We start from the raw sequence: 25,393 nt of genomic DNA, 5'->3' as shown, positions 1-25,393 counted from the left end.
GTTTTCTTAAATCTAGTGCTACGCTTTAGTCACTCCTGAGTACAGGGGGAAGAAATTTTGGGTATGTTTGCATGCCCCTTAAATGTCACATTTGTGTGGGATTTTTTGTGGCTAAGTTGCTTAAGGATTTTGTGTACAGTAGGGATTTGACAGGAAATAATGGAATATTTATTTTATGGGTTATCCATCAGTAAAATGTTGTTTATTCCAATTCTTAGTGATAGAGTCTGGTAGAATTACTGTGGTATTGACACTGTGGGGGATAAAAATAAAACAGACATATTACTTATCTCTCAGGTGCATTAATTTGTAAAATTATTTGTTTCCATATGATAATTGCCTTTAGGGGTTTGCTTTTTGCAAACTTACAGTGGAACATTTATCCACTCACGTCTTTGTTAGGGTTATTTAACATTCTTGGAATGGTGTATGCCATCTCCTTGCACTATCTTATGGCTTTGTGGTTTTAATAATACACTGAATTCCTCATCCTAGGAATGTAATAAGTGGCTCATTATTTTTTTTTTCTCACAGATAATCCTAGTAACCTTTCTGCATTTTGTTTTGACCAGTGGCACAAGCATTACACAGCCCCTTTTACAAGAGAAATACATTACAATGTAGATGTAAGGAGAAATAACAGCAGCAGTAAAACAGCTCTGCTGTGACGGTGTACAGGTATAAACAAGGCAGTATATTTACATGTAAAGTAAATCTTGTTCTATGTCTTTTTAGAAAAGAAATGGACTCATTTCAGGCAAACATATAATCTTATTATATATTTATTATATGTGGATTATATATTAAGTATAACAGATTTCTTTGTTTGCTTTTATTTTTTGATTTATCTTGCACCATTTTAATCAAGCAGCCAACTAGTGAGTTGTTAGGTTGACAATCCAATGAAATCAGCATCTGTCAGGTATTATTTGAGGTTTTAGAGTTACTGAGTAACTAGATTTTCCCGTATTTAATTTAGTTACTCAATTCTTTTAATAGCTAAGAATAGAATTTTTGTATTCTGATATTGTAATTTCTGTATGTTCATCATCTTTGTTTCATGCTGTCATTCAGTAGAAGAGTAAGTGAAAAGTAATATATAATTTTATTATATTTGGATAGAATTTTCTTACAATATCATTAGGTTACCTAATTTCAGAAGCATTGTATGAAGAATTATTTATGAAATACTGTATTTTAACCTTTTTCTCTAACATTTGTCATGTGCATCCATCTGCAACAGATCGAATGTAATGTCAGTTTCAAGCAGATGCTGAATTATTGAATTCATTGTAGTCTGGCTAATAGAAGTAACAATAAAGCTCATAGTTTCCTCATAGTAACCTGTTATTATGTGGTCTGTGAATAATACACAGTTAATGGAGAATGTATTAAGGTGTCAGTGCAGCATTAGACACTGAAGTGCTATACTGTCTTACGTTTCTTGAATCTAAGAAGGAACTGGAATATCCTGATCCTCTTAAGCTACTGAATTGAAATCCTGAAAAAGATGTTCTCATGTAATTTGTTTTAATAGACTTTGTAAGCTCAAGGGGATGACTGACACCGCAAGATTACGATGTTACCTTGCCAAGCTGCTTACCAGAAAAAGCAGCAGAATTTTCCTTACAGCTTGCAAGCAAACCTTTTTAATACAGATGTTGAACTTTTAGTACAGATGTTGAGTTTTACAGAGGGAATGATTAGAGTGGATTATATGTTGTTTATTTTCTCTGATTGTTCTGCTTTTTCACCTCTTCACAAAACTCTTAACATAGTAAATACTGGGCTTTCATACAGCTCTGGAGTACTTAGTTGAAGTACTTAATCAGCAAAAAAAAAAAAAGTACTGAAACAGGCTTGTCTAAATATGTAGTAGTCTTAGGCATAGAAAGAAAAAAGTAACTATGTAGGATAGCTATAAAATTTTACATCAAGATTATGTTATGAAATGACCTCAGATTGCTTTTGTCTTAATATTACTTTTGTCTAGAGAAGGCAAAGCGTGCTTGAGCAAAGTGTGATTGCAGGACTCTGACCTATATTTGTCAGATTTAGCAGAAGCTGTCTGCTAAGTAGCACATCATCTACCAAATGCAATCATATTACTTTCCCAAAGTAATATCTACTTTCCAAGTTTCCAAATTGAAGTTCAAAATGTATGAAGCTGATATTCTTCAACCAAATCAATCTTTCCTGTGACTGTTTTGAAAAGTTTACTTCTTCCTGTGAAGATCCTTGTGTTCCTTGGGAAAGGCAGTAAGGTAGAACTTGGCAAAGGGAAAGAAGAAAATCCAAAGGAAAAAACCTCACACCAGCATTCTTTCTCTTGTTTAGTCATGCATAACTTTAGCTTTAATTGTATGCAAATGCATTAACTCTGTGTGTTTATAAAAGATACAGATTTAACTGTGATTATGAATCTTCCCTTTTGATTCTCATGCTTTGTAGATTCTGAGCTTTACAAAAAAACCCACCTGGGTACAGGTTAGGTAAAGGTGCATTTAAAGAGGCCTTGAGAGTTTTCTGTTGAGGAAGAGAAATAATTGGGTCCAAGTAGTTTCACAGTTACTTCATTTACAGGGATAAAAACAACAGAAAAGAATTAATTATAGCACTAGCTACCAAGTAATGAGAACGTTACTTTTCCTCAAAAAATCCACACTAATTTATAACATTTGTTGTCTTTCTTGATGAAACAGGAATACTTGTTCAATGGAAGAGCATTTTCATAAATTTGTAGCGATTAGAGTTAGAAGCAGCCACTATCTGGTAGTTGTACAGAGGGCATTGAATGAAATAATCAGAAGTTCTACTTAAAATAACTCATGTTGCCCTGACATCTCCCTTCATCTCCCCTTACTTTTTTTTTTTTAATGTTATTGTTTGTTTCCAGTGTGGTAGTACATGTGTCACATAAGAAGGTGTATTGGGATTTTTGAGGAGAATATTGAAAGTTCAGTGTATGTTCATAAGAAAGTATTAAAGAGCCTGTGGGCAGATATTGGAGATAATTAGGAGCTAGCTGGAACTGCTGCAGACTCGAGGGATGTTTGCAGGCTGCAGAATGTTCCTACGGGAAAGAAATTGCTCTGTAATTACAGGCAAGGTCAGTGCAGTCAGTTCAGTGGAAAAGAGATGGTGACAGCTGGGGCTCCCTCCCATCAAGGTCTTCGAATGTTATTAGTGAGACACAGTTGTTGCTACTTTTTGAAGAAGTGCCTGGTGAAGTATACATTGGCTAGGGGCTCTCTGTCCTGTGAGGATTGCAGCCTTTTCTTGAGCAAGAAGATTGACACTTATAAGTGTAAGGAGTTTCTTGGTCACACTTCACATTTCTTTGAATCTCTGAAGTGTTGGGATGTGTTTTTTGGTGGTGTGAATCTCCCAACTCTTTAAAAGGCTAGTATGTGTTATTTGTGTGTTTTTATTTTCTGAAACAGGTTTTTCAACACCTGTCTAGAGTATTTCAGCTTACTTCTGTTCATTTGGAAATGAGGCATATTTTCATGGCTGATGGGTAGCTTTGGCTCCAGGGCATTCAAACCATCTTAAATTCATCCTGAAGAGGAAAATCTTGGCTCTCCTTTCTTCTAAGGACAAACTCCTGAATTCAGAAATATTCTGTGCCCAAACTTTGTTATCAGTAGCCTTCAGGTGGCAATACTAGTTGCAGATACTCTTTCCTTCTGTTTCTCACTTGTTTTGTATCTTTTCCAGTTTGCCGGTACAGCTGAATGTGGGACAGCACTGGTATTGTGTCAGGGATTGATTCTACTTAAAAGAGCAAAAACTTTTGGGCACAGCCCAAACTGATTGCAATTTATTGCCACAATTCCCAACCCCTTTGTGTGTGGTGAGTTCAGGAAGGGAAGTTTTTTAAAATCAGTTGCTGTTTTTGGAGAGTAAGTTTTCAGCAAGATCAGCTTCTTGAACTGAACAATTCAAAGAGGGCTGGCTTTGTGTTAGGAGAGGCTGGGGGGTATGGTTTGTCACAAGCGAAGTTGAGAGTGTGGCTGACTCTAGTAAACAGATATATATTGTTCAAGTTATGAATCTTGAGTTCTTAAATATTTTATTGGTTCTTTTCTCAGGTATTCAGGCTGCAGCACCTGTAATGGTCATTCTGGCTTAACAGAGTGGTATAGTGTGTCGTGCTAGGGGTTGAGAAAGAAGCGATTAGAGTGGTGGGAGCAGTGACTTACAGCTGAATGCTTTGTGTTATGAAGTCTAACCTTCAATTATTTTTCTGGTTTGCTTCCCTACTATAAAAGCATAACAGCTCTAGCATTGCTGGACTCAGAAATTTCCCATGAGTGTGTTTGACCAGTAACTGATTAAAGGGACTTGCATTAATTCTTTCACAAATGGATATATTATTTATTCAGCAAAAGTATATAGTTATTAAAGAAAATGTTTCAAAACCAAACAACAAAATGTGGATATTCTCTCTTGCCTGTTTTGGTAGTTTCAGACATGTCAAATACTCTTAGATTTGAGATTGAATTGGTTCTGCAGTATTTTTATCTTTTCTAGCTTCTTTTCCCTGTGAACAGCACAACTGTTTACCTCACTTCCTGCACACACAGGATTTTTAACAACCTGCTATATTCCATGTCTGCAGGCCTCCACCTTTTGGAGAATGTGTATAAATTTGGCAACTCACAATTAGTATCTTTAGTATCTTTAAAATCACTAGGTGTTTTTCTTGGAAAAATATTTTCTTGAAGACTTCAAAATTTGTCCCTTGAATATTGTTTCTAACTGTTTTTAAATTTATCTTGCATTTAATCTGCTGGAGTAGCATCAAGAATTGAAAGTGTAATACATATAATTGTTCTAAAAATAACACAGATATTTCTCTTATTTTTCATATAAGAGCTATAATGAAAAGATCTTGTACTTTAAAAAATGTATACAACATAGATATATTGCCTTCTCTACTATTACAAGAGCTCAGGAGGCTCATTCAGCTACTACTGTTTTTTATTTTTCCTTCTAAGAGTAGTTTGGGGAGGAGATGGCAGTTTGTCAGAGTATTGCATTGAAATAAATTTTTTCAATACTTGCAATGAATGCCTGCTGAACAGCCTCTAATACAAGTTTCACTTCCCTCAATATGTCAAGAAATAATTTTTTGGTCAGTTTTATCTGCTTAATGATACATAGGTACATATAACTAAGATTACAGTGCCTGTATTAATGGGCTGGCAGTTATCAGTGTCACATCACAGTGCCTGACATCACACCTTTGCTGCAGGTCTGGTTTGGGGCAGCTATGCTGGAGCTGCAGATTGTTCTGCATCTCTGATTAATATGACTGTCTTGAAGTAGGGGAAGAGCTTCTAGACTTGCACAAGGACAAATACCGTGAAAAGAAAGCCATTTAAGAACAACCACAACAACAATCAAGCGTCCTCTAACTTTCTTTTAATCTCTACTCTTCCTTCATTTTTCTTGGGATATTGAGCATTTTCATAACCACTGGTTATCTTATGGGTATTTATTTGGAATCACATCCTCCAAATTAATTTTGTGTTGTTCTGTAATATGCAAGGAAGGTGTTAACCTGAGTGACTTATGCCACAATGGGAAGTGAATAAAGGAAAGGTAGTTAGAAGATGTGAATGAAAATAGAGGAAAACCAGTACCTATTCAGGTCAAAATTACATTTTTTTTCCCTATGGAATTGGCCCATTTTTCATGGGGAAAAAAATCCTTTATCTGCAAGGCAGCTAATATTTTCTTCATGCTTTTTAGGAATGAAGTTAGTTTTTAAAAATAATTTTCTTTCCCTTTTTTGATAGGATTGTTTAATAATTTTTGTTAATTTATAGGTTGGTCTAAACAAACAACAAATTGTATCATCTTACCAGCTTCTATCTCAATAGTATTTAGCCTGTAATACAGTAACTCTATTACAGGATGTGCCAATTTTGTACTGTAGTGTTCAGCAATAACCTTGGAGGTCGCTCCCCATTTGATAGCTGGTGGGATCATCTGCCATCAGCTTGTGCCAAACCACTTGTGGTTTAAAATACCTTGCTATCGTTGTAGACAGTGGTGTATATCTTTTCCCGCTTAGACTGTAAAGGGAGGGAAAACTACAGTTTCCTTTGACCTTATGCAGGTTTGGGAGGTAAGAAATCTGCTTAGGCTGTAAAATCCTGAAGTCTTTTCAGAGACTCTTCATCTTCTGTTTCTTTCCTTAAGATGTTTGGGCAGCCAGAATCTTCCAAAACCAGGCTGTGAGTCCTAATTTGTTTTAGTTTCTTGGAGATCATAATTCAAAAGTAGTGTGTACTCACTTCAATTTTCCTTTGCTTTCTTTTCCTTCCCAGACCCCTTTTATCCTCACCTTCAGATTCTCTGCTCTGGAGCTTTGAAGAGTAGGGGTTTGAATAAACATGAAATACTGAAGAGCTTGATGCAGTGTTGGTACATTCAGCTGTGCGTGGCTTCTTTCTGTCAACTAAAGAGACACCTCAATGAAAGATGCATGAGAACAAACAAATATTTTCCTGGTTGTCCAGCTGTGGCTTAACACACTTTATATAAGTTAATAGAAACAGAAGATAAAAATGATAAGTTAAATATTGACACTACAATAGGAGAACTACTGTTTATAAGCTAATTTTTTAAAATTAGTACCTAATTTTCTGTCATACAGAAACATAACTTGCTGCTGGGTTTTGAATCTGAGAAGAGCTATGCTTTCAAAACAAAGTGAAATAAAATAGTTGTGGATCCTGCTTTCCTGTGTCACAGCTCTAAAATGTTTTTGTTTCATTAGGTGTCTGTACTTAAATGTTTTATGTCAGTGGCTTAGACTCAACAGTATTAGAGGATGAGTTCAAGTAGCATCTCCCTTTGTTAAACGGAAAATCCGGAGAAAAGATATTTTCAACTACCTTGTAAGTGAGCGTGAATGTAGGCAATTGTTGATATTTATTGTCCTAGTAGTATTAGAGATAGTTTACCAGCAAAAGCAGATTGTGGTGTACTTCTGTGATTAGTCCTTGCCCTGCTGTGGAATGGAAGATGCATAAAGTTTGATTATACAAAAATCTTCAGTTTAACATTTAGTTTGAATGAGTTCTGTCTGGAAGGCCAAGTTCTCTTTGTATGGTGAGCCCAAAATGACTTTGGACTAGTGGTAGGATTGTGCAGGTAACACCCAGCTCTTCTATCATGCTTTTTATCCTCTGCTATTGCACACACCACAACAGAGGTGGAAGCCATTACCCTGGTGTTCCGTGGTGGGGAAAAACAAGACAAAAAGCTTGGTTTCAGCATATGAAAATAAACAGAACTGTAAGACTGCTGTAATGGTGGCAGAAGGGGAATGTCTAAATTACTGATTTTCTAGAGGTAGGACTAGGACTACAATCTTTTAGTTAGGTTATTTCTTAGGAAATATGGAATGGATGGAAATGAAGGAGGGAATGGAAAGACTTAATACATGTAATCTTAATTCAGCCTGTATTTTGAGTGTTTGATACTACAGTCTTAAAAGTCTTTTTTTTTTTTTCTCCTTGCCTCTGAATATAACATAAAGGTAGTGTCGATCCCCAGTGATTTAAAGGTAAAATATTCTCATAGGTTGTATTGTATTTAGAAAGTATTTGAATAATGCATTTGAATAATGGCTGATTTTACTACTTCTGTAGTTATTTTAGATTTTTATCTCTCTCTGTCCAGCATTTCTAATGCAGTTAGGATATTTTTAAGAGGAGAAGCCTTTGGTCTGTCTAGTTTTGAAAGTGATGGTAAATGGGAATAAGGTAAGAGAAGGTTATTGACCAAGATGCAGATGAATCCTTTTCTCAAACTTGTTAATCTTACAGGCAGTGAATAAGGACAGAAATTGCATACAGATTTTATGCAAAGCCACTGTATCTATAGTTACCTGTATTTTAAAATCCACTTGTAAACTCATGATTCTTGTATACTTCAAACAATTCTGTTTAATGCTTACCTCGCTCTGCTCTAACTGGTATTTGAGGGATTTTGTTTTCTCTGTAAACATTTTTTTTATTTCTCTGTAAGATTAGTAAAGGTTTGCATCATAATACTCATGCTGCTAATATAAAATGTCAACTCTTGAATGCAGATGTCTGTTAGGAAGAATCCAGTGGGTACAGAAAAAATGGCACTGATCCCTCAAAAGATCAAATTTACTTAGGGGATAAATGCAGAAGTTTGTCTACAAACCATTGTACTCTGAAAGTTTTTCAGTGTTTTCCTATATATGAACTTTCTTGGGACTGTAATTGATAAGCAACAGAAATTTGGGAAGGTGACATTTCTCATATCATCTTGCCATGATGAAAAATAAATTAATAACAGCCGTTATTTTTAAAACTTCAGTGAGTTGTAGTGCTGTGGAGGTCTGGCAGTGACTCAACAAATCTCACGGACAGTGTTTCTGATAGGTCAGCCAACTGTGTAGTGTTGTAAACTACTTCACAACTTTGCCTTTGTGTCTATAAATTTGTTTTCTTATCTATTCTCTTTTTTTAAAACAAAATTAATTAATGCGTTTATACTAGAACGAAATAAGTGGTTAATTACAGGAAACGAGATTACTATGGTGCTTTATGTAATAAAGACAAGACCATTTTTACAGCTCTGATGACTGTTATGAATGCAGCTCTGAATTTAAATGAGCTCTCTTTAGCAGTGGCTGTGTAGATGCATTAACTGTGCATATGTGTGCACTTCGGATACAACTTCTGGAATATCCTGAATGGCCTTTTGCTTGGTCTCTTGTGCTTTATTTGCACTCTTTTGTATAAAACTGACTTTGGGGAATTTTTCTCCCCTTTTTCAAATGGAGATTTAAGCAGGATTTGAATAGTTTTTAAATTCATCTTTATTGATTCAGACTTTTAAGCTTTAATTTGGAAGTCTTTAAATAGAACCTTAGAACTCTTTAAATCAGTAGTTTAAACCCTGGAGGAATCTTCACAGTCTCTTTGAGACAGATGTGTTCAGTACTGTATTTTCATGGTTTGGAGCATCTTTTCTATGAGCAAAGTCTGAGAGCTGAGACTTCAGCCTGGAGAAGAAAAAGCTTAAGGAGATCTTTTTGTTGTGTACTGTTGATGGTAGGGAGTTAAATGAAAGAGACAGGCTTAAAGGTGGTATCCAGTGACAGAACCAGAGGCGATGAGCACAAACTGAAACATGGGTTGTTCCCTCTAAACATCAGGAAGTACTTGACTAAGGATGACTAAGCACTGGCACAGGTTGCCCAGAGGGTTCATAGGGTTTCATCCTTGGGGACATTCAGAAGCTGCCTGGATACAGTCCTGGGCAACTGACTACAGGTGACCCTGCTTGAGCGTAGTGGTTGGACCAGGTGATGTCCAGAGGTCCCTTCCAGGTCAGCCATTCTGTGCTTCTGTTGGTGTATCTCAGGGTCTGAACCTGTACCTGCTCTATCACTAACATTTCCCTTACCCATCTTCATTTCAAAGCTGTGAAATCCTTTAAGACTTTGCTCCAGAGACTGTGACCAGGACAAAGCTCTTCCTCCTCCTGTCCCCCACAAAGTATCCATCCCAGATACATTTCATTAGCTATACATGTCCATTGTGAAAACTTTTAGAAGTGTAAAAGAAAATTTTGTCGTTTGTCTTTTGTGTGTATGTCAAATACAAATATATCAAATGTGTGTGTCCGAATAATGTTTTTATCTATATATAATATACTTTATAGGAGTCCAATATAAAATCCTTAATCATAATACTTTGATTACTATAACAGTAGTACCAGTGTTTTTAACTTGTTTTGTGACTTTTTTTATTCACTTTTTTCTTTTTATGTGTGTGTGTGTGTGCTTTGCCTTGCAGAGTTGGAAGAATCCAGGCATTTCAAGTTTTGAGTAACGGGCATCTTACAAGATTACCACACCTGAACTGGGAAGGCAGATGCAGCTCTGAGTACCAGACTGGTGTGTGCACTGCATGTACATGAAAACGCACATGTTTCTGTCATCACGTAGACTTTATCTGGCACATTCCTGAGAGCTTTGCAGTTGATGAAAATTAATCTGAGAACCAGATGGAGCACCTTTGCAGCACAGGAATCTGTAATCCATGGAAAGACACCTGCCAGTAACGTTCAGCTTTGCACATGGTCTTCACGGCTGAAAAAAGTTTGCAAGAAGAGAAGGAAGAAACACCCTCTGCAGAAGAAGCCTAATAAATACCTCCACAATCTAAATCAATAGCTGTGAGGGAAACAGAAAAATCAAGAGGGCAGAGGAAACTGATTTAGTTCCAGCAGAAGAATAATGGTCTTCGGCACGTTTTGCTTTGGGCTCAGTAGATTGTGAATGGACTAACAAATTGTGACCTGCTGAGTAATGATGACTGGAAGTAAATAAGTTGAGGAACTATGGGACAAGTCTGGGCACTGAACTGAGCAAACCTCACCGTCCTTGAGTTAACCAGGTCATCAGACTTGCATATTCTTTCTCCCTCTCTTTTTTCCTCTTTTTGCTTGGTGTGGTATAAATACTAGCTAATTGAGCTCATAAATGTTATTCAAATAAAACGATTGGAATACTTCATATGTTTCCTTCTTGTACAGCTGCAAATGTTGTGTCTGGAACTATGAATCTGTGCTGTAGACAAGCATCAAGAAGGAAAGATCCGATCAAACAAACAAGGAAAATACCTAGAGAAATAGAGAACCCAGGAAGTCAGATTTTTAATGCTGCTTCTCTTTCTTTTTTAGATGATTATAATTCTTCCTTCCTTGAATTTTAGAAGATTTTGAAAGAGTGCTTACTTGATGTGCTTTAATTCTGGCATTTGTTTTTTTATGGTATAATGAAAAGTCTGTGATTCCTTGTAGCAGAAAAAACCAGAAAAGTAAAGGAAAAACAGCTTGACATTTTAGCCTGTTTCACAGGAGAGAGAACTTCACAGTTCACCTGAGGCAAACTTATCTACTTTGAAAGCTAAAAGCTTTAGAGCATTTTGGATTCTGCTATAAATGAAGAGAGGGTTCTTTTTCATTCGTGTGTGGCAGCAAAAAGTGGGAAAGCAGGCAAGATAGCGTGATAAACAGTTCAGGCTGTGTTGGGTCTCTGGTGGAAAAAAAGTGCTGCAATGAAAATTGGATTGGCTTTGGATTGCAAAAACTTTTGAGTCCAACGAGCGGTTCAGTACCAAGAGGGATTTCCCAACTGGCCTGGCACACCAGTGCCTGCACAAGTTCGGGTCTGTTGTTTCACACGGTTTGTGTGCCTTTTTTTCCCTTTATGCAATCTCTTTCAGCTTTAGCAGCAGAAATACATCAGATGGAAAAGATATGCCAGAGGGCAGCTTGGAAAAGAGGAAGGTCATATATATACAGATATATGTATGTGCGTGTGTTTAAATTTCTGCAACTGAACTTTTGAAGAAAATTTGACTGGAGGAAATTTTAAAAGCCTTAAGTTACTTGAAACCTACACATTTGCAACTCTTTGTCTCTGGAATTGCATTACGCTAAACTGGAATCTCAGGCTGTATAAAGATTATATCAAGTTGAGCAAAAAGATGACTTAACCATTTCTTGAGCGCCTCTTATGAAGTAGCTGTTTCTCCAAAGGATAAGTGCACCCCCACTCTACAGACTCAAAACAAAAATGAACCTGAATTTTTTTTTTAAGTGTTACTTTTTCTTAGCCAACTGCCATCATCTTTTATAGAGGAATTTTTCACTATGCATTTGGTGGATATTTATAAACACTGATCCCATCCTCCTCCCTTTCAATGATCTATCCCAGGTCAGTCTTATCAATAAAAAAAAAAAAAAATTGATTTAAATTTTGTGCACTAGACACATTACTTTCTTATGTCAAAAAATAAAATATTTAAAAAGCATGTATGCAGCAGTGGAACATGGGCCTGTTCTTTGCAGCGATTCCAACATCCTCTGCCTCTCCTGGAAAGGCAGAGTCCCCAAAAGTGAGAAGGAGAAACCGGTGTGCAGGAGGCGGTACTATGAGGAAGGCTGGTTGGCAACAGGCAATGGCAGAGGAGTTGTAGGCGTCACTTTTACTTCCAGCCATTGCAGGAGGGACCGGAACACCCCTCAGAGAATCAACTTCAATTTGAGGGGCCACAACAGTGAGGTAAGCAAAACGTGTGTTACACTTTAAAAAAAATGATAGCTATCTTTTTTTTCTTTTTTTTTAAAGTAGTTTTTAAAAGTATTTCTGCTTGAAATTTGACAGAGTAGTATGAAGGAGGCTCAGGACTAATCCAAATGTGATTTTATTCAATTGGAATTTTTCTGGTAAATTCAAGCATATAAGGCTGATGGTGGGAGGTTCCCTAGAAATGTGTCTGGTTTGGCCTACTTTCTCCTTCATTCCCTAGCACCTGCCAGTTCCCAGGCAAATGCAGTAAGTGCATGTTAATGGAAGTTAGAAGTTGAAATAGTCGACTGTGACTGCTTTCACACTTTAATGAATTCTGTCCTGGAAGACTAATTGAAAGGCAGGGGAATGGGAAAAAAGCTTGGTTGAAGTCTGTCAGATTTTCAGAAGCTGCAAACTGGAACGGCCTGTGACAGGAGATTGTTTTTGTATCTGGCAAAACTTCTCATTTTGTGAGAAAAAAGGCCAAGTGTGGCTTCTCAAAGAAATGCTGAGGTGCCTTGCAGTGAAATGCCGTAAGTTCAGTGTGCAAGGCATTGTCCTGAGTACAGTGATACAAAAACTTCTCCATTTGTGTTTTCTGAAAAGCATAGATCTGTTGGTATAAACTGATCTTTCAGCTGTGCTTTATCATCTTCCTGGCTCCCATCTCTTTCTCTGTATAATGCTTCATGGAAAGTGCAGGTGATGCACAGTAGCATACCAAGTGTCATAGACAGCAGGGAGGGCCTAGTTTGTTTCTGCTTTTTAGTTAGTATGTGTTTGGATGTGCTCTTTGAGAAGGATCTGTCCAAATCAAAGACAAAAAATCAAAATCTTTTAGGTTGGTGGGTGGAATTACATTTTAAGTACTGAAATGAAAACCAAAGATACAGTGTGTTTTTTCTTGTCTCTTATCCTGTTTATTGGGTGGACTATGGGAATATGTGATGCCCTTTCAACACAAGCTGCACCAAAGTTTCAGAAGGAGGTAGTTTTGTTTCTGGTATAACATCGATAACAAGCCTCTTCTAAGGAAAAAGGGAGCAGCCAATAAATACTTAGTCTGAAATAATTGCTTCCGCATGCTTTGTGTGTATTGAGATGTGTGGGTGTATGGTAAATCATACAGGCTTTTATATGTATAGATGAAAGACAGATTCATGTACATATTTGTATCAGGTTCATTCAAAAAAATTACAGCCACATTTTCCCAAAGGGAAGAATGATGTTTGAATCCAGCATTTTGGTCTGAGTGACAACTAGTTGTCAATTTAATTTTCAATTACAAATTACATTTTATTTGTGTGTTGTATTTTAAGTGTGTAACACAATAACCCCTTTTCATTTCTCAGTATTTTGTTATAGAACTTTTCTGTGAACCTGGGCACTTGCTTTTCTTCTTTTGTGTAATATATGTTTTGGGAACAATAAGGAATAATAAGAATAAGGAAGTGCTGTTTACAGGAGCATGAAGACTTACTGCAGAACTTGGAAATACAAGACTAGGTTTCAGTATGTGCCTGTTTAAGTGGAGAAGATGCTCATGTGCATGCTACTCTTTGGGTTTGGCCAGTTTTGCTTTATTTACTCAGTTGGCCATTGGAGTCTCCTTCTGGGTCACTGCATCATTGCTGTGTGGATTTAGCTGTGCTGTTTACACATCCTATCAGTTAACAGTGATTGGCATGAGAGACTCAAATTAAATGAAAATTTTCTTTTTGTTTGAATCTTTTTGTTGTTGTTGTTGTCAAGTTTGTCATTAATAAAAGGTTATGTTCCTGTAAGTAATTCTCCTGATAGCAGGAACTGTGTCAATGACCAGAGCAGAGACTGCCACTTTGTCTTTGTAAAACAAAATTGACATGGTGAGATACAACTGAGGGAGAAGAGAAGTGGTTTTAGTGGAACTAGGTTTCTGTGAGGAGTCTGTGGCTGCTATCAGATTTTTCTACTGTCATGGCTTTTTGACCATCATTGTAAGTAAAAGTTCATTTTTACAAGATGATGTGTTACACAATGCCCTTCACCAGGCTTACTGAATTTAATCATTTTATAGGAGAATCCCACTAATTTGGATAGGAATGTTAAAGATACATAGTTGAATGGACAGCAATATTTTTTTTCTTTAGAAAACACCTTTTTTTCTTGATCTGTCTACTAAAAGATCCTCGAAAGAAAATATTGAACAGCAGTGCTTATTGCTAATATTTGCATAAGAAGAAGTAAATGTTTTGTTTTCCTATTCTCCTGTTAAAAAGCAAACCAACAACAATGTTGTCTCTACTGTGTACTGCCATTCATAACGGCAAATGTTGATTTTGCAAACACATCCTGGTATGTGTGTCTGATTAAAGCTGCATTTGTTGCACAGAATGGGTCCTTAGATTGTGATTGACAAAACTCGTAAGAGCCTGTTTGATTCGTTGACCAGTTCTAGAAGCGTATTGTGTTGTCTATTCCCCAGAAATTGTGATTTATACCTATTTTATAGTTTATTTATAAAAGGTTAATTTTCTCTATATTTTTTCTGGGATGAAGCTAGGGTGCCAGGTGAAGTTTATTGCTTTTCAGTCATACAATGCTACTTCAACATTCGTATGCATTTGATTATTAAGTATAAAATGTTGAAATGAGCAGAATGGAAGAGTGACAATATAGAAGCTAAATGCTTTCCATTTGGGGTGTAATTAACAGTATGCTGGGGGCAGAGCACTACATGGTATTTCAGTTTTGAAGTGAAAATCTAGAAGAAGAGGTAATGTGGCAGCAGTGTGCTTCTGGTAAGAATGTGAGACTATTTTTAAGTGAGTCAAGAAGGTGAATGCTTGTTATGTATTTCTGCTGAAGAAATTCACTGAAATCGTTCTGGTATATTTTCTTGACTTTAATAACATGCCTGTAGCCTATGAATACAAACAAGAATGAGGAATCCCCAGGACTGAATTACTGACATGTATATTAGTGCTGTATTTGAATGACTCATCATGTTGAACAGTAATTGAGAATTAAAAGCATTGTCGTGTAAGCCACACTTGTGTTTCTACAATTGCTTCATTTGGTTGTTAGAGTTTGCAGCAATTATTTTTTTTAAGTTTTTTTTTTGTTTTGTTTTTTTTTTTTTTTTGTAGTTACTAAGGAGAATTACAGACTTAAAATAAGCATATTCCCATTCTGTGGTAGGGGGTGAAAATACTGCATTTTGTGGTACAAAATGTGTGACCAGTAGGCTCCGAAGCATGCCAGGCTGAGTATTTTTTTTATAGTGCAACAGAGATACCAACTTTCAACATCTGATCCATCTTGAGTTTTCTGTGTAGAGATTTTCAGGGGGTTCTGTGAGAGATAATTAGAAAAAAAACCCCAAACTTAATTTAGGAGGCTTCAGTTAGCCTTGTTAGGGATTTTCCTTCCTGTGAAATGTTTGTAAGGTGTCTGCAAATCTAATTGGTTGGATGGTGCCATTTTAAGTGTTTCTTTTAATGCTTTCTGTTGTGTCTAGTGTATGAAGATGGTACCAATTTTTATGGCACTTACTGTTTCTTAAACGACTAGTGCTTAAAAAATGTTTTGCAGGTGTACATTTGCTTTTGACTGTGCTAACTAAAAAGACATCTTTGATATATTTAATAAGTTTCAGTATGCTAATTGCTAGACTGAAGCATTAAAAAGTATTACAAGTATATACAAATTAGATGCAGTGAATTAAGTAACAAGCTGAATACATTACTGATCATATATAACATTTTTTACTGTAAATATAAAGGAAATTATTTATTTACATTTGTTACTATTTGAGTGTTCCAAGGACATGTCTACAGCTCCAAAAAAACCTACCCTGTTTCATTTAGCACAGGTTTTAGTAGATAGGGATGTAAATGTATCTCAGCTGGAGATGTCAAATGAATTAGTTACAGCTTTTCAAAGGAACACTATCCTTTAAAAATATTCAGTACATGTTGGTTTTCATAGTACATTAGTTATGGAAGTCTGCACAGTTCTTGGTTTTGTTTTGGTTTAGAGTAGAAGGAGCTTAAAAATGGTTTTTCCTGTTTTGAAAAGAAAGAAATACTTTCTTTATCCTGTCCTATTTTATTGAGGTTATATGTATCTTGCAGAGCAGATTTTTTTCCAGAAGTCTGTTTCTTGTTTAGGAAATAAATTTTAAAAACCCAAACAGATAAGCCTTTTCAGTAGTGTTTCTTGGTTTGTAGTGTCACTGGTAAGAATACAGGAAAAACAATACAGGAAAACTTTTTGTTTGTTTGTTTAAACTTTGTTTTAATATAACTGGCATTTGAATGTTAAATGTGATTTTTATTATGATTCTTGGACTGAAAAATTGAATCAACATGTGACTCTTTACAGTATGGATCCCTTGTATCAAATGTTACCTTCAGACACAGCTGGAACAGTTGTTACTGGTGAATAATTAAAAAATCTTGAGGTAGAATGATGCCATGATGATGCTTTTTGGCTTTAGAAGCCTCGGTGGTACAAGACATACACTGTTGTAAACTGCAGCGGTACTGCAGATCTCTTTTCTGTTTTTCTGTCACTGCACAAAGAAGACAGGATGTTTGTTGGCAGAAATACTGTCTCTTTGTTAAAGCAAGCTCGTGTAATTGGAAAAGACAGACAAGCTTTTGGGCATACAAGGTTCTGAAGAAGGACTTGTATTTCTGAAAACTTGCGTAGTCTTTACATCCCTTCTGCCTGATTCAGTGCTATATCTGTCTACAAACCATGCCCTTCCTATGTCCTTAAACTGTTAACGGCTACAGAAAAATAATGCTGCAGAGAGAGACAGAACTAGTGGGAAGTGACTTGTAGGATAATAGGTCCTGTGCCTGACTGTGCTGGCTCTGGTGGATTTGTACTGTGACTGGTATTGCCAGGCACTTCTGACTGCTTGTTTTCAGAAAGGACAGATGTGTTGGGCTTTCATGTGGGCTTCTTATTGCACCTTCTTGAACTGCCTGCTCTGCATTTAGTCTGGGTGCTTGAGCACTTTTATTTCTTAAAGCAAATATTAGAAGAGCCAAAATACATTTTAAACCTTTTTGATAGTCTTTTACCAATCTTTTCAACCTTTGCTGAAGTTTAAACCTGCTCCATGGCATTCCGGGGTGTCTTTCATAGCCTTCTCTTAGGAGAATTGTTGAAGAAAATAGATGGAGCAGTAAGTTGGAAATGATTGATCCTTTTCCCTTAAATGCAAATAGCAGTCTTGCTGTTTCCCATTTCTATGCCCTGTATCAGTTTGCAAATGCCAAGATATGGCCTAAACTTGTGTACCAGCACACCTTCTGTATACTTTGTTCACTCTTAGAACTGTGACCACTTCTAGTGAGTCTTCTCCTTTTCCTTTGTGGTACTGGTTTTTTTCCAGCCATACCCAGCTCCTGCTTTCACAAATATTTTTATGAAAGGCCTTTTCTTTCTGTCTCTCTGTCCAGTTTTCTCAATTGCCTCAGAATCCCAGCCTCTCTGTTCAATGTTTATTCTTATGCAGTTGTGGCTTTGAAGCAAACTATCCAATACAATTGTTGCTGAGTAATGAGGGATAGTAATGCTGCATTGATCTGCTTCTTGGAAATTGCTCTTGTAGGTCATGCAGCAGTTTGTTTCTGCAAAGGTTAGGTCATAAGCTTTGGGAGATTTTAAATTACAGTTTTTCTGGTTCGTACTAATAAGCATCTAGATAATTATCCTGAAAGCTGGGCAAAAAAGGAATATATGATGTGAAAACTACTGTCAGCTTTTAAACAAAATTATTTTTGTAAGTGGGTCATCCATGCAGTTTAAAATTTTATCGTACTGTAACATGTAGCTAAAGTTCTGTTGTGAGATAATTCTACTCAAAAGAAGTTTGAAGTGCAATTAAGCTCACCTATATCAGAAATTACTCCAAGCTTTTACTCAAAAAATTGCTGAAAGATAGCAACATGCATATTTTTAGATAATGATCTGCCTGAGGGGCATTTCTTGCTTTTTGAATTAGGGTGAAGATAGTTTGTTGTTCTGTATAGAAGCAGTTGTTCCACATAATTTGTGTGTTCAAGGGAAATAAATGTGTTTTCTTTAACAAAAGTTTAATGATGAGGACCTATTGATGTACTGAATAGATGAGATTACTCACCTACTAGACAGTGAATACCTTAGCTTGGAATATGAGCACTTTCTGAATAAAATGTTCAATAAAGAATTTAAGCCTTGTATAGCATACATACACATTGAGCATCTGAATAGTGGAGAAATTAGGTTTTATGATAGCATTTCTGAGCCATAATAATCATTAAGGACACTGCCTTGGTTTAAATAGTTCCCTCAGGAATTAATCAAATTACATATAGTCTGAACAGATGAGATATCCATTGCAAACTATAAACATTTCACAATATGATTGAATGTAGAGTACCAAATAACTGCTTGTCAAGTGTAGCTAGAATGTAGTAGGACAGACAAAAGATATTTTATTGGCACTTACCCTTGGGCAACCAGCATCTCTGCTTTAAGAGCAATCCTTTGCAAACATGCATGAACTTCTGAGAGAAGTGCTCAGTATCCTCTTTGCATTAGGAGCTTCTTTAAAGAGAAGTAATCCACTTGTATAATACATTATGGGAAGTAATGAAAATTAAGTTGAATTGGGGGAGTTCTTGAGCATTTTCAGAAAGAAATGCTGGTTTATGGTTTTCATCAGAATTGTGATATTCCAGTTCTAGAATTACTTGACAAATTCATATACTGCAAAATAGTATCCTTATGCATTGATTTATTTTTAAAATTTTTTTTCTTGTTTATTTTAATTTTAAGGAAAATAAATGTATGTAGATGACTTTACTAATGAAGAAAACACAGCTTTGTTTACCCTAATCAGAATGTTGAACATGAGCAAGCAGTGTTACCCTTACTGCAAAGAGGGCAAACGGTATCCTTGGTGACATCAGAAGTATTGCCAGCTGTTTTAGGGTGGTGGTCCTTACCCTCTGCACTGGTGAGGCCACACCTGGAGGATCATGTTCTGGGGTGGGGGTTCCCCACTAAGAAAGGTCAGTGAAGGGCCACAAAGATGATTGAGGGACTGGAGCACCTCAACTGTAAGTAAAGACAGAGAGCTGGGACCATTCAGCCTAAAGAGAAGGTTCAGAAGAGTCTTTTTAGTGTATGTAAATACCTGCAGGGAGGATGCAAAGAAGATGGAGCCAGGCTCTTTTTGGTGGTTCCCAGTGAGAGAGGTAAAAGGCACAAACTAAACCGCAGGAACCCCATGAACATCAGAAAATGTTTTTTACTGTGAGGGCAGGTGGCTTACATAGCCCAGAGAGGCTTTGGAGTCTCCATCCTTGGAAATAATCAAAAGAGACATCTGAACACAGTCCTGGGCAAGCAAATCCATGTCCCTGCTTGAGCAGGGAGCTCATAACTTCCAGAAGTTCCACCCCAATCACTCTGTGACTCTGTGAAATCTGTTTGTAAATCTAAGCAAAATCTTTTGCACAAAATTTGGTGAAGCAGCATCAAAAAACAGCTCTTGAAGGCAGGCAGGAAGCTATAAGTACACCAGAGTGTGGAGAGAATCCATTCAAGTTTGGCTAAAACAAGAACAAACTGATGTGCTGGAAGAGGAGAAATTTTTTTTTTTTTTTTCCTGAGGAGAAATCCAGATGGTTTTCCAAGTAGTTAAAGAGCTGGAGAACATAATCAAAATCCTCATGCAGAGTTACAGGCAGAGGTTATTAAAATGCAGAAGAAAGTTGAGCTGTTGGATGTGAGAATGACTTCATAGGAGAAACCGAATTTGGGAAGGAAAATTGTCACTGAGCTGAAGAGAAGGAACTGTTCAGATGTACAAATCATGGTGTTTGAAAAGTTTTGGAAGAAGCTGCAGAAACGTGAGTCTGTTGTAAGCTATAGAAGCCTACAGCCCTTCAAGTAAAGTGATAAAAAATGCTAAGTGTAGACCCTGAAAGATTAGACTTCTGGAGGAAATTGTATCACAAGGAAGCAGTGCCCCAGTTACTGACTTGGCTCATCTGCTTGTAAAATGAGAAAATGGCAAGTAATTGTTTCATCAGGGAAAGAGACAGGGCAGAACTGTGAAGAAACCTGCAGCAGCAGATGCACACTGCCTAGGAGAGGTGTGTACATGCAGCTGCCTTGTGCAGGAGCGACAGGTGTAGCTGGAGTGCAGCCAGCCTCAAAATGTTGTCCTAGTGGAGAATGGCACTGGCTTTTGTGAAGCTGAGCAAACGTGTGGGGGATCTGGCATGCACTGACAGTCAGCAGAAGGCAGCAGTCAGTTCCACAGATGCAGCTTCCAGAGGATAATGGCCAACAGCAGAAGGCTGATTATCAGCAGTATGGTGATGTCCTGTTAATGTCTTGAGTGATGTCCTGGAGAGGGGGCCAAATATAAGCACCTGGAAGAGATACTGGAGAAGTTGGGAAAGAGTGAATATTTCAGCCTGTTACAGAAGGAATCCAGTCTGCTGAGTAAGGTGTCAGAGAGTTCTTCCACCTAGGAAAGAGACAGCTCTAAAGTGTTGAACCTGAAAGAGCTAGAGGGGATTGAGTTTCGCAGGAAAACAAATTTCACCAAAAGGAGTAACAAGGTCATTCTTCAGGTAGAGACACAACAGAAAATTAAGTCAGTAGGAAAAAATAAGGTAGAAAGGTTACGCAAAAATCTTGATTATTTGAATACAAAATACTAAAAATGGGATATTTAACCTTAAGCTAGCTGCACCAGGAAAAGGTTAAACATCAGAAAAAAATTCTTCGCTGAAATAGTTATTGGGCACTGTGATCGTCTGCCCAGGGAGGTGGTAGAGTCACCGTCCCCGGATGTATTTAAAAAAAGACTGGATGTGGCACTCGGTGCCATGGTTTAGGTGATAAGGAGGTGTTAGGTTATGGGTTGGACTTGATGATCTCAAAGGTCTTTTCCAGTCTAGTTTGTTCTGTGATTCTGTGTGATTTGTTGCTTCCCTAATGAGGACCTTTCTTGAGGAATGACCTTATCTGTCAAAGGTGTGCATGTGAAGATATCCCAGAAGGCTGTTTTGAGGATACAGTGAGACTGCTTTCTGATGCTCTGCTTTGGGTAAAAGGAGTGTTGATTGCGTACTACAGAGTTTGTAAGGGACACAACAAGGCATTTATATTAGGGCTATCATAAAGAAAAGGGATCCTGTGTTTTCTTCTTTGCCTTTCCCCAATTCTAATTTGGTCCTGTGCAGTATTTTTTGAGCCAGATAATATACAAATATCTTGCTCTTCAGTTGAGCAGTTTCCTACGAGCATACAATGGAACTGTGGTTGCAGCTGCTGCAACAGAAGTGAGAATGTCAAATGCCTGGTTAATTAATAAAGGTGTTGCTGTGGAGGGAGTTGTGTTTATTTTAAGGAATGGATGCTCAAAATGTTCCTTAAAAATATGTGGAGGATGAAGTGGCTAAGAAAGGCTGCAGTTTGAAGGTACCCGTCACTTCTTTTTCTGGTGATGTCTTGAGCTAGGCATATGCTTGATAACCTAAATGGGACCAGTACTGAATAAAACGGATGAAAGGGAAGAACTTTTGATGTTCATCCAGGCTCAGATTGCTTTCTTGACTGTACAAAACGAGGCCTTAGCGTTAAGTTTTGTTTACTGGTGTCTGTGATAAATGTTTTCTCATGTACGTTATCTTAGCAATTCTGCTTTTGCCATTGATCACAGATGTTAGAGTAGGAATTACTATTTTCCTATGAAAAATAATAATCTATGTGTTTCATTTACACTTCACTGCATTTCCAGCATTCTTACTGTTTCCAGAATAATAGTCTCAATGGTTTCTTCAGGTTTAGTAGTCCTCTTACTAATTAGAGATTCCAGACTCTGCGTTTCACTTGTGAGAGAAATCTGGTGTCATTAGCTTTCTTGAATATTAGCAATGATTATGCAAATTATAAAAATGTAAACCAAGTTTACTTGTTTATTGAGAAATACCTGTTGGTATATACATAGATGTTGTTCTTGTTTGAAAGAAATAAGAAGTCTTTTGAAGCAGTGCTTCAAGTTGAGAGTTGTTCATAAATGAAAGAATTTGTCCTGCCCGAAGTTCTTCAGAAGAAACAAATCCAGCAGAGAGGTTAACAAATTAGATTTTGACATTGTCATTTTCATACATATTATTTATGATCCCAGTTATACTTTGTTATTATGCCTTATGGCTGCCATAAAGTTATGCTGTTGAATAAACAGCTTCAAGTTAGGTTTTAACACAGTGTTGTTATGTATTATTATAGGGCCTGTCTGAAGCTGGTGTTTCTTTGGGTTAACTGTGGTAAGGGTTTTAGTCTCTATGGTCACTTAGTAAGTGTTAAAATTGTCCTCCCTCAGCCAGCTTCCTCTTCAGTTGCCTCGGAGTGGAGAAGTGAGATATAGTTGTGATTACACTGGTCAGGGAAATGACTGTTTTACTGCACCACAGTGGGTGTCAGTAATTACAGGTGTAGGTCATTTTTCTGTCCTGGAGGTCTTGCTGTTGACAGCAAAAATGAGCCATTTGAAGCATGAAATAGGAGAGATACTTCCTTAAAACCAGGCGATCCTACACTACCTTTTGAGTCAAATACATGTATTTTTGTTTCCATTCCTACAGAATATTTTCATAATGCCTTGTTTACATTTTAATTGCTTTTTCTGCAGCTTTGATGCATAATTGTGACGGTAATCAGAACAGTCTTGCCAGGTTTGAAAACTTCCATCTTGCCCATAAGACTAGAAAGCACAATATAAAGAACTTGTAATGCTGTGCACTAGGCATTTTATCACTTCATTTGAGATTTTTTTCAATGTAATTTCTGAGCATAAGACTTCTATACTGAGATGCACTGAGGTTTAATAGCAAGTGTATTTCCTGTTTGTAAAGAGTATGACAGAGACTTAAAAGATTTTAAAGTTGATGGGTTTAAGCAGCTGGTTTTTAAGTTTCTTGTGGCCTTCACATTTGTAATCTTAAGGACAGAAACTTGAAAGCTTTTAATACTGAAGGCACTCTAGTGTCCTAGGTTGTTTTTTCTAAAACTACTAGCAATATAAGAAATACCTTGTTATTAAAATTTTATTTTTAAACTATTAGTGCAAATACTGGTAGCAACTGAACTGCTAGTTTTACTTCTACTCACTCTAGAAATTGTAAGCTTTCCAATATTATTATTGTGCTGTTGAAAAATATTATTACCTGCTGGGCATCCATTAGTACTTTTCCTAGCATTTGTTCAAGCAGAGGTTTTTACTTACTTGATGTAGGCATCTAATATGTAATTAATTTCATATGAAGTGATAGCAAATTTTATGAGAAAAGGGAAGGAGCTCAGAATTTAGGTAGATGTGGGAATGAGCCTGAGGTATAGGTAGGCTGGGAGTTTTGGGACTGTTTGGATTCAAGATGCAGGAATACTTGGAGGGAATAGGTGGCAGAGAAGAGAGCAAGCCTGCCTGCTGCTTTTCTAATGTGGCCTTCTGTGCCAGTCCTTGGGGTTGGGCCTATGGCAATGTCTTGAATTCATAAAGAGCTATTAGATGTGGTCACAATATCTTCATCCTCTGCTGTGAGTGATCCAAACCAGAGATGACAACTTTAATAGCTGTTAGTTAAATGTAGATAGTAGATATCAGTCCTGCTCATCGCTTTGTGGGTTGATGGTGGATGTCAGGAGCAGCATGTAGGTTTATCCTACTTCTGTTGTAAAACTTGAGCAATTTGTCAGACAGCCATTGTGTTTCAGAGGGAAAGATTGAGCTATCAGAAGTTATGTAATGCCAGCATTAGCTGCAGCTGATTTACCGTGTCAGTTCATTTCTTTGAATGCGTTGGTTTACATACTTACTGTGATTCAGTTTTCCATTACCTCAATACATACTTTTTTTTTTTTGATTCCTTGTCATTCTCTTCTGTTCAGTGCCTGTGCGGTGCCTGTGGATGAGGGAGAGTTGCCCAAACAAGTTCCATATTACTTGTTTTGGAAAGTAGTAAGTATGCAGTGAAGGCCATGAAGAAAAACAAAGTCTAATGGTTCAGCAGCTCAGTGTTGCTGTGAAGGATTTTTTTTTCATTTTTTTTTTTTTTTTACACATAGCTTTTCACCATAACCTGCATGTATTTCTCATTTTTTGGAAAATGGTAGTTCTAATTTTTCTATCTTTGGAACTGTGAAGATGACTCAATTAATTTTCATTAAATGATCTGAAGCTGTAATTTTACACAGGTAGCCAACATTTCTTGGCATTAGTCTTTGTCAGTTTAATCTTGATATTCTTCTGAGTATCTGATTTCACAAGCCAATTTAAAAATAAATTTCCATGACTCATCTTCAGAGTTTGATTATGAGTAATATTTAACCCCATTGAACATGGGCACCAGTACAGTGAGGTGTTTTTGGTATATACCTAGCTAATCTTGAGGAATTCCTCAATAAACAGCATAGCTACATTCAAAGCTCAAAACCTAGGCTCACAGCAGTCAGAGTAAGGGTATATTAAGCTATGTTTTACATCTGGCTCGCTGTGATTGTCAGTTCAGTAGCTTAGAAATCACCTGTTCTGAACTATAGAACAATTGTAATGATGGGCATTGTGCCCAGAGGATGGATAACATGATTCATGTCAATGAGAGATTTCAATAATTGAGTTCAGTGTTGTTGATGATAACATTTGTGATGTCAGATCTAACATACTCTTGTTAAACTTGACTTTTAAAATGCGCTAAAAAAGAAAATAATCTGTGATGTACTTATATGCTGCAGTGATTATTAAGACTGAGAATCACAGTTATTTGAGTCTGAAATATGGTATGTAACTCCCTTGGGTAGGTGTGAAAGCTGAAAGAAAGTCAGATAGTAAATGAAGTTTCTTATTGCCAATTAACTCCAGAATCACTTGAGAAATGATGGGAAATGGTGAGAAAGGTGGCAGTTTTATCAGCCAACTTAATCTATGCTCACCACTACAGCAAATACCTCCGTGGTCCAAAAAACCAAGCTGAGCTTTTAATCCTCACCAGTAATCAAGGTTTTGTAGGTTAGTGTAGGTTTGCTCTCCTAGATCATCTGTTAAACATGGTATTTCAAACAGGTTTAAGTGTGTTTAATGGAACATACTGTTGCAGTTATGAGTAAAGTTAACCCTTTTGTTGTGGAAGAAGCAAAAAAATGTTACCTTTCTCCTTACTATGATAACTTTGAGGTGTTAAACGTTTATTTTGA

General features: G+C 36.9%; 1 protein-coding gene across 6 annotated transcripts in view; it reads left to right on the top strand.

Moving 5' to 3' along the window:
- The window catches only part of TULP4 (TUB like protein 4), a 149,073-nt gene that overhangs the window by 21,435 nt on the left and 102,245 nt on the right, over positions 1 to 25,393 (top strand). For 5 of the 6 annotated variants that reach the window (XM_088052776.1, XM_014263502.2, XM_005518430.3 and 2 more), the window contains exon 2: positions 9,858 to 12,133. In XM_088052776.1, coding sequence (XP_087908902.1) covers positions 11,882 to 12,133 — 252 coding nt within the window. In that variant the 5' untranslated portion in view covers positions 9,858 to 11,881. Of the gene's footprint in view, positions 1 to 6,353; positions 6,451 to 9,857; positions 12,134 to 25,393 lie in introns of those variants that run through there. The other variant, XM_088052775.1, reaches the window with a different exon arrangement.

Source organism: Pseudopodoces humilis, chromosome 3 (assembly GCF_049639895.1).
Source record: "Pseudopodoces humilis isolate 2021_Gansu_Grassland_sample_001 chromosome 3, ASM4963989v1, whole genome shotgun sequence".
Taxonomy (NCBI): domain Eukaryota; kingdom Metazoa; phylum Chordata; class Aves; order Passeriformes; family Paridae; genus Pseudopodoces; species Pseudopodoces humilis.
The sequence above is the reverse complement of the archived record's forward strand: the minus strand, read 5'-3'. Positions and strand labels throughout refer to the sequence as shown.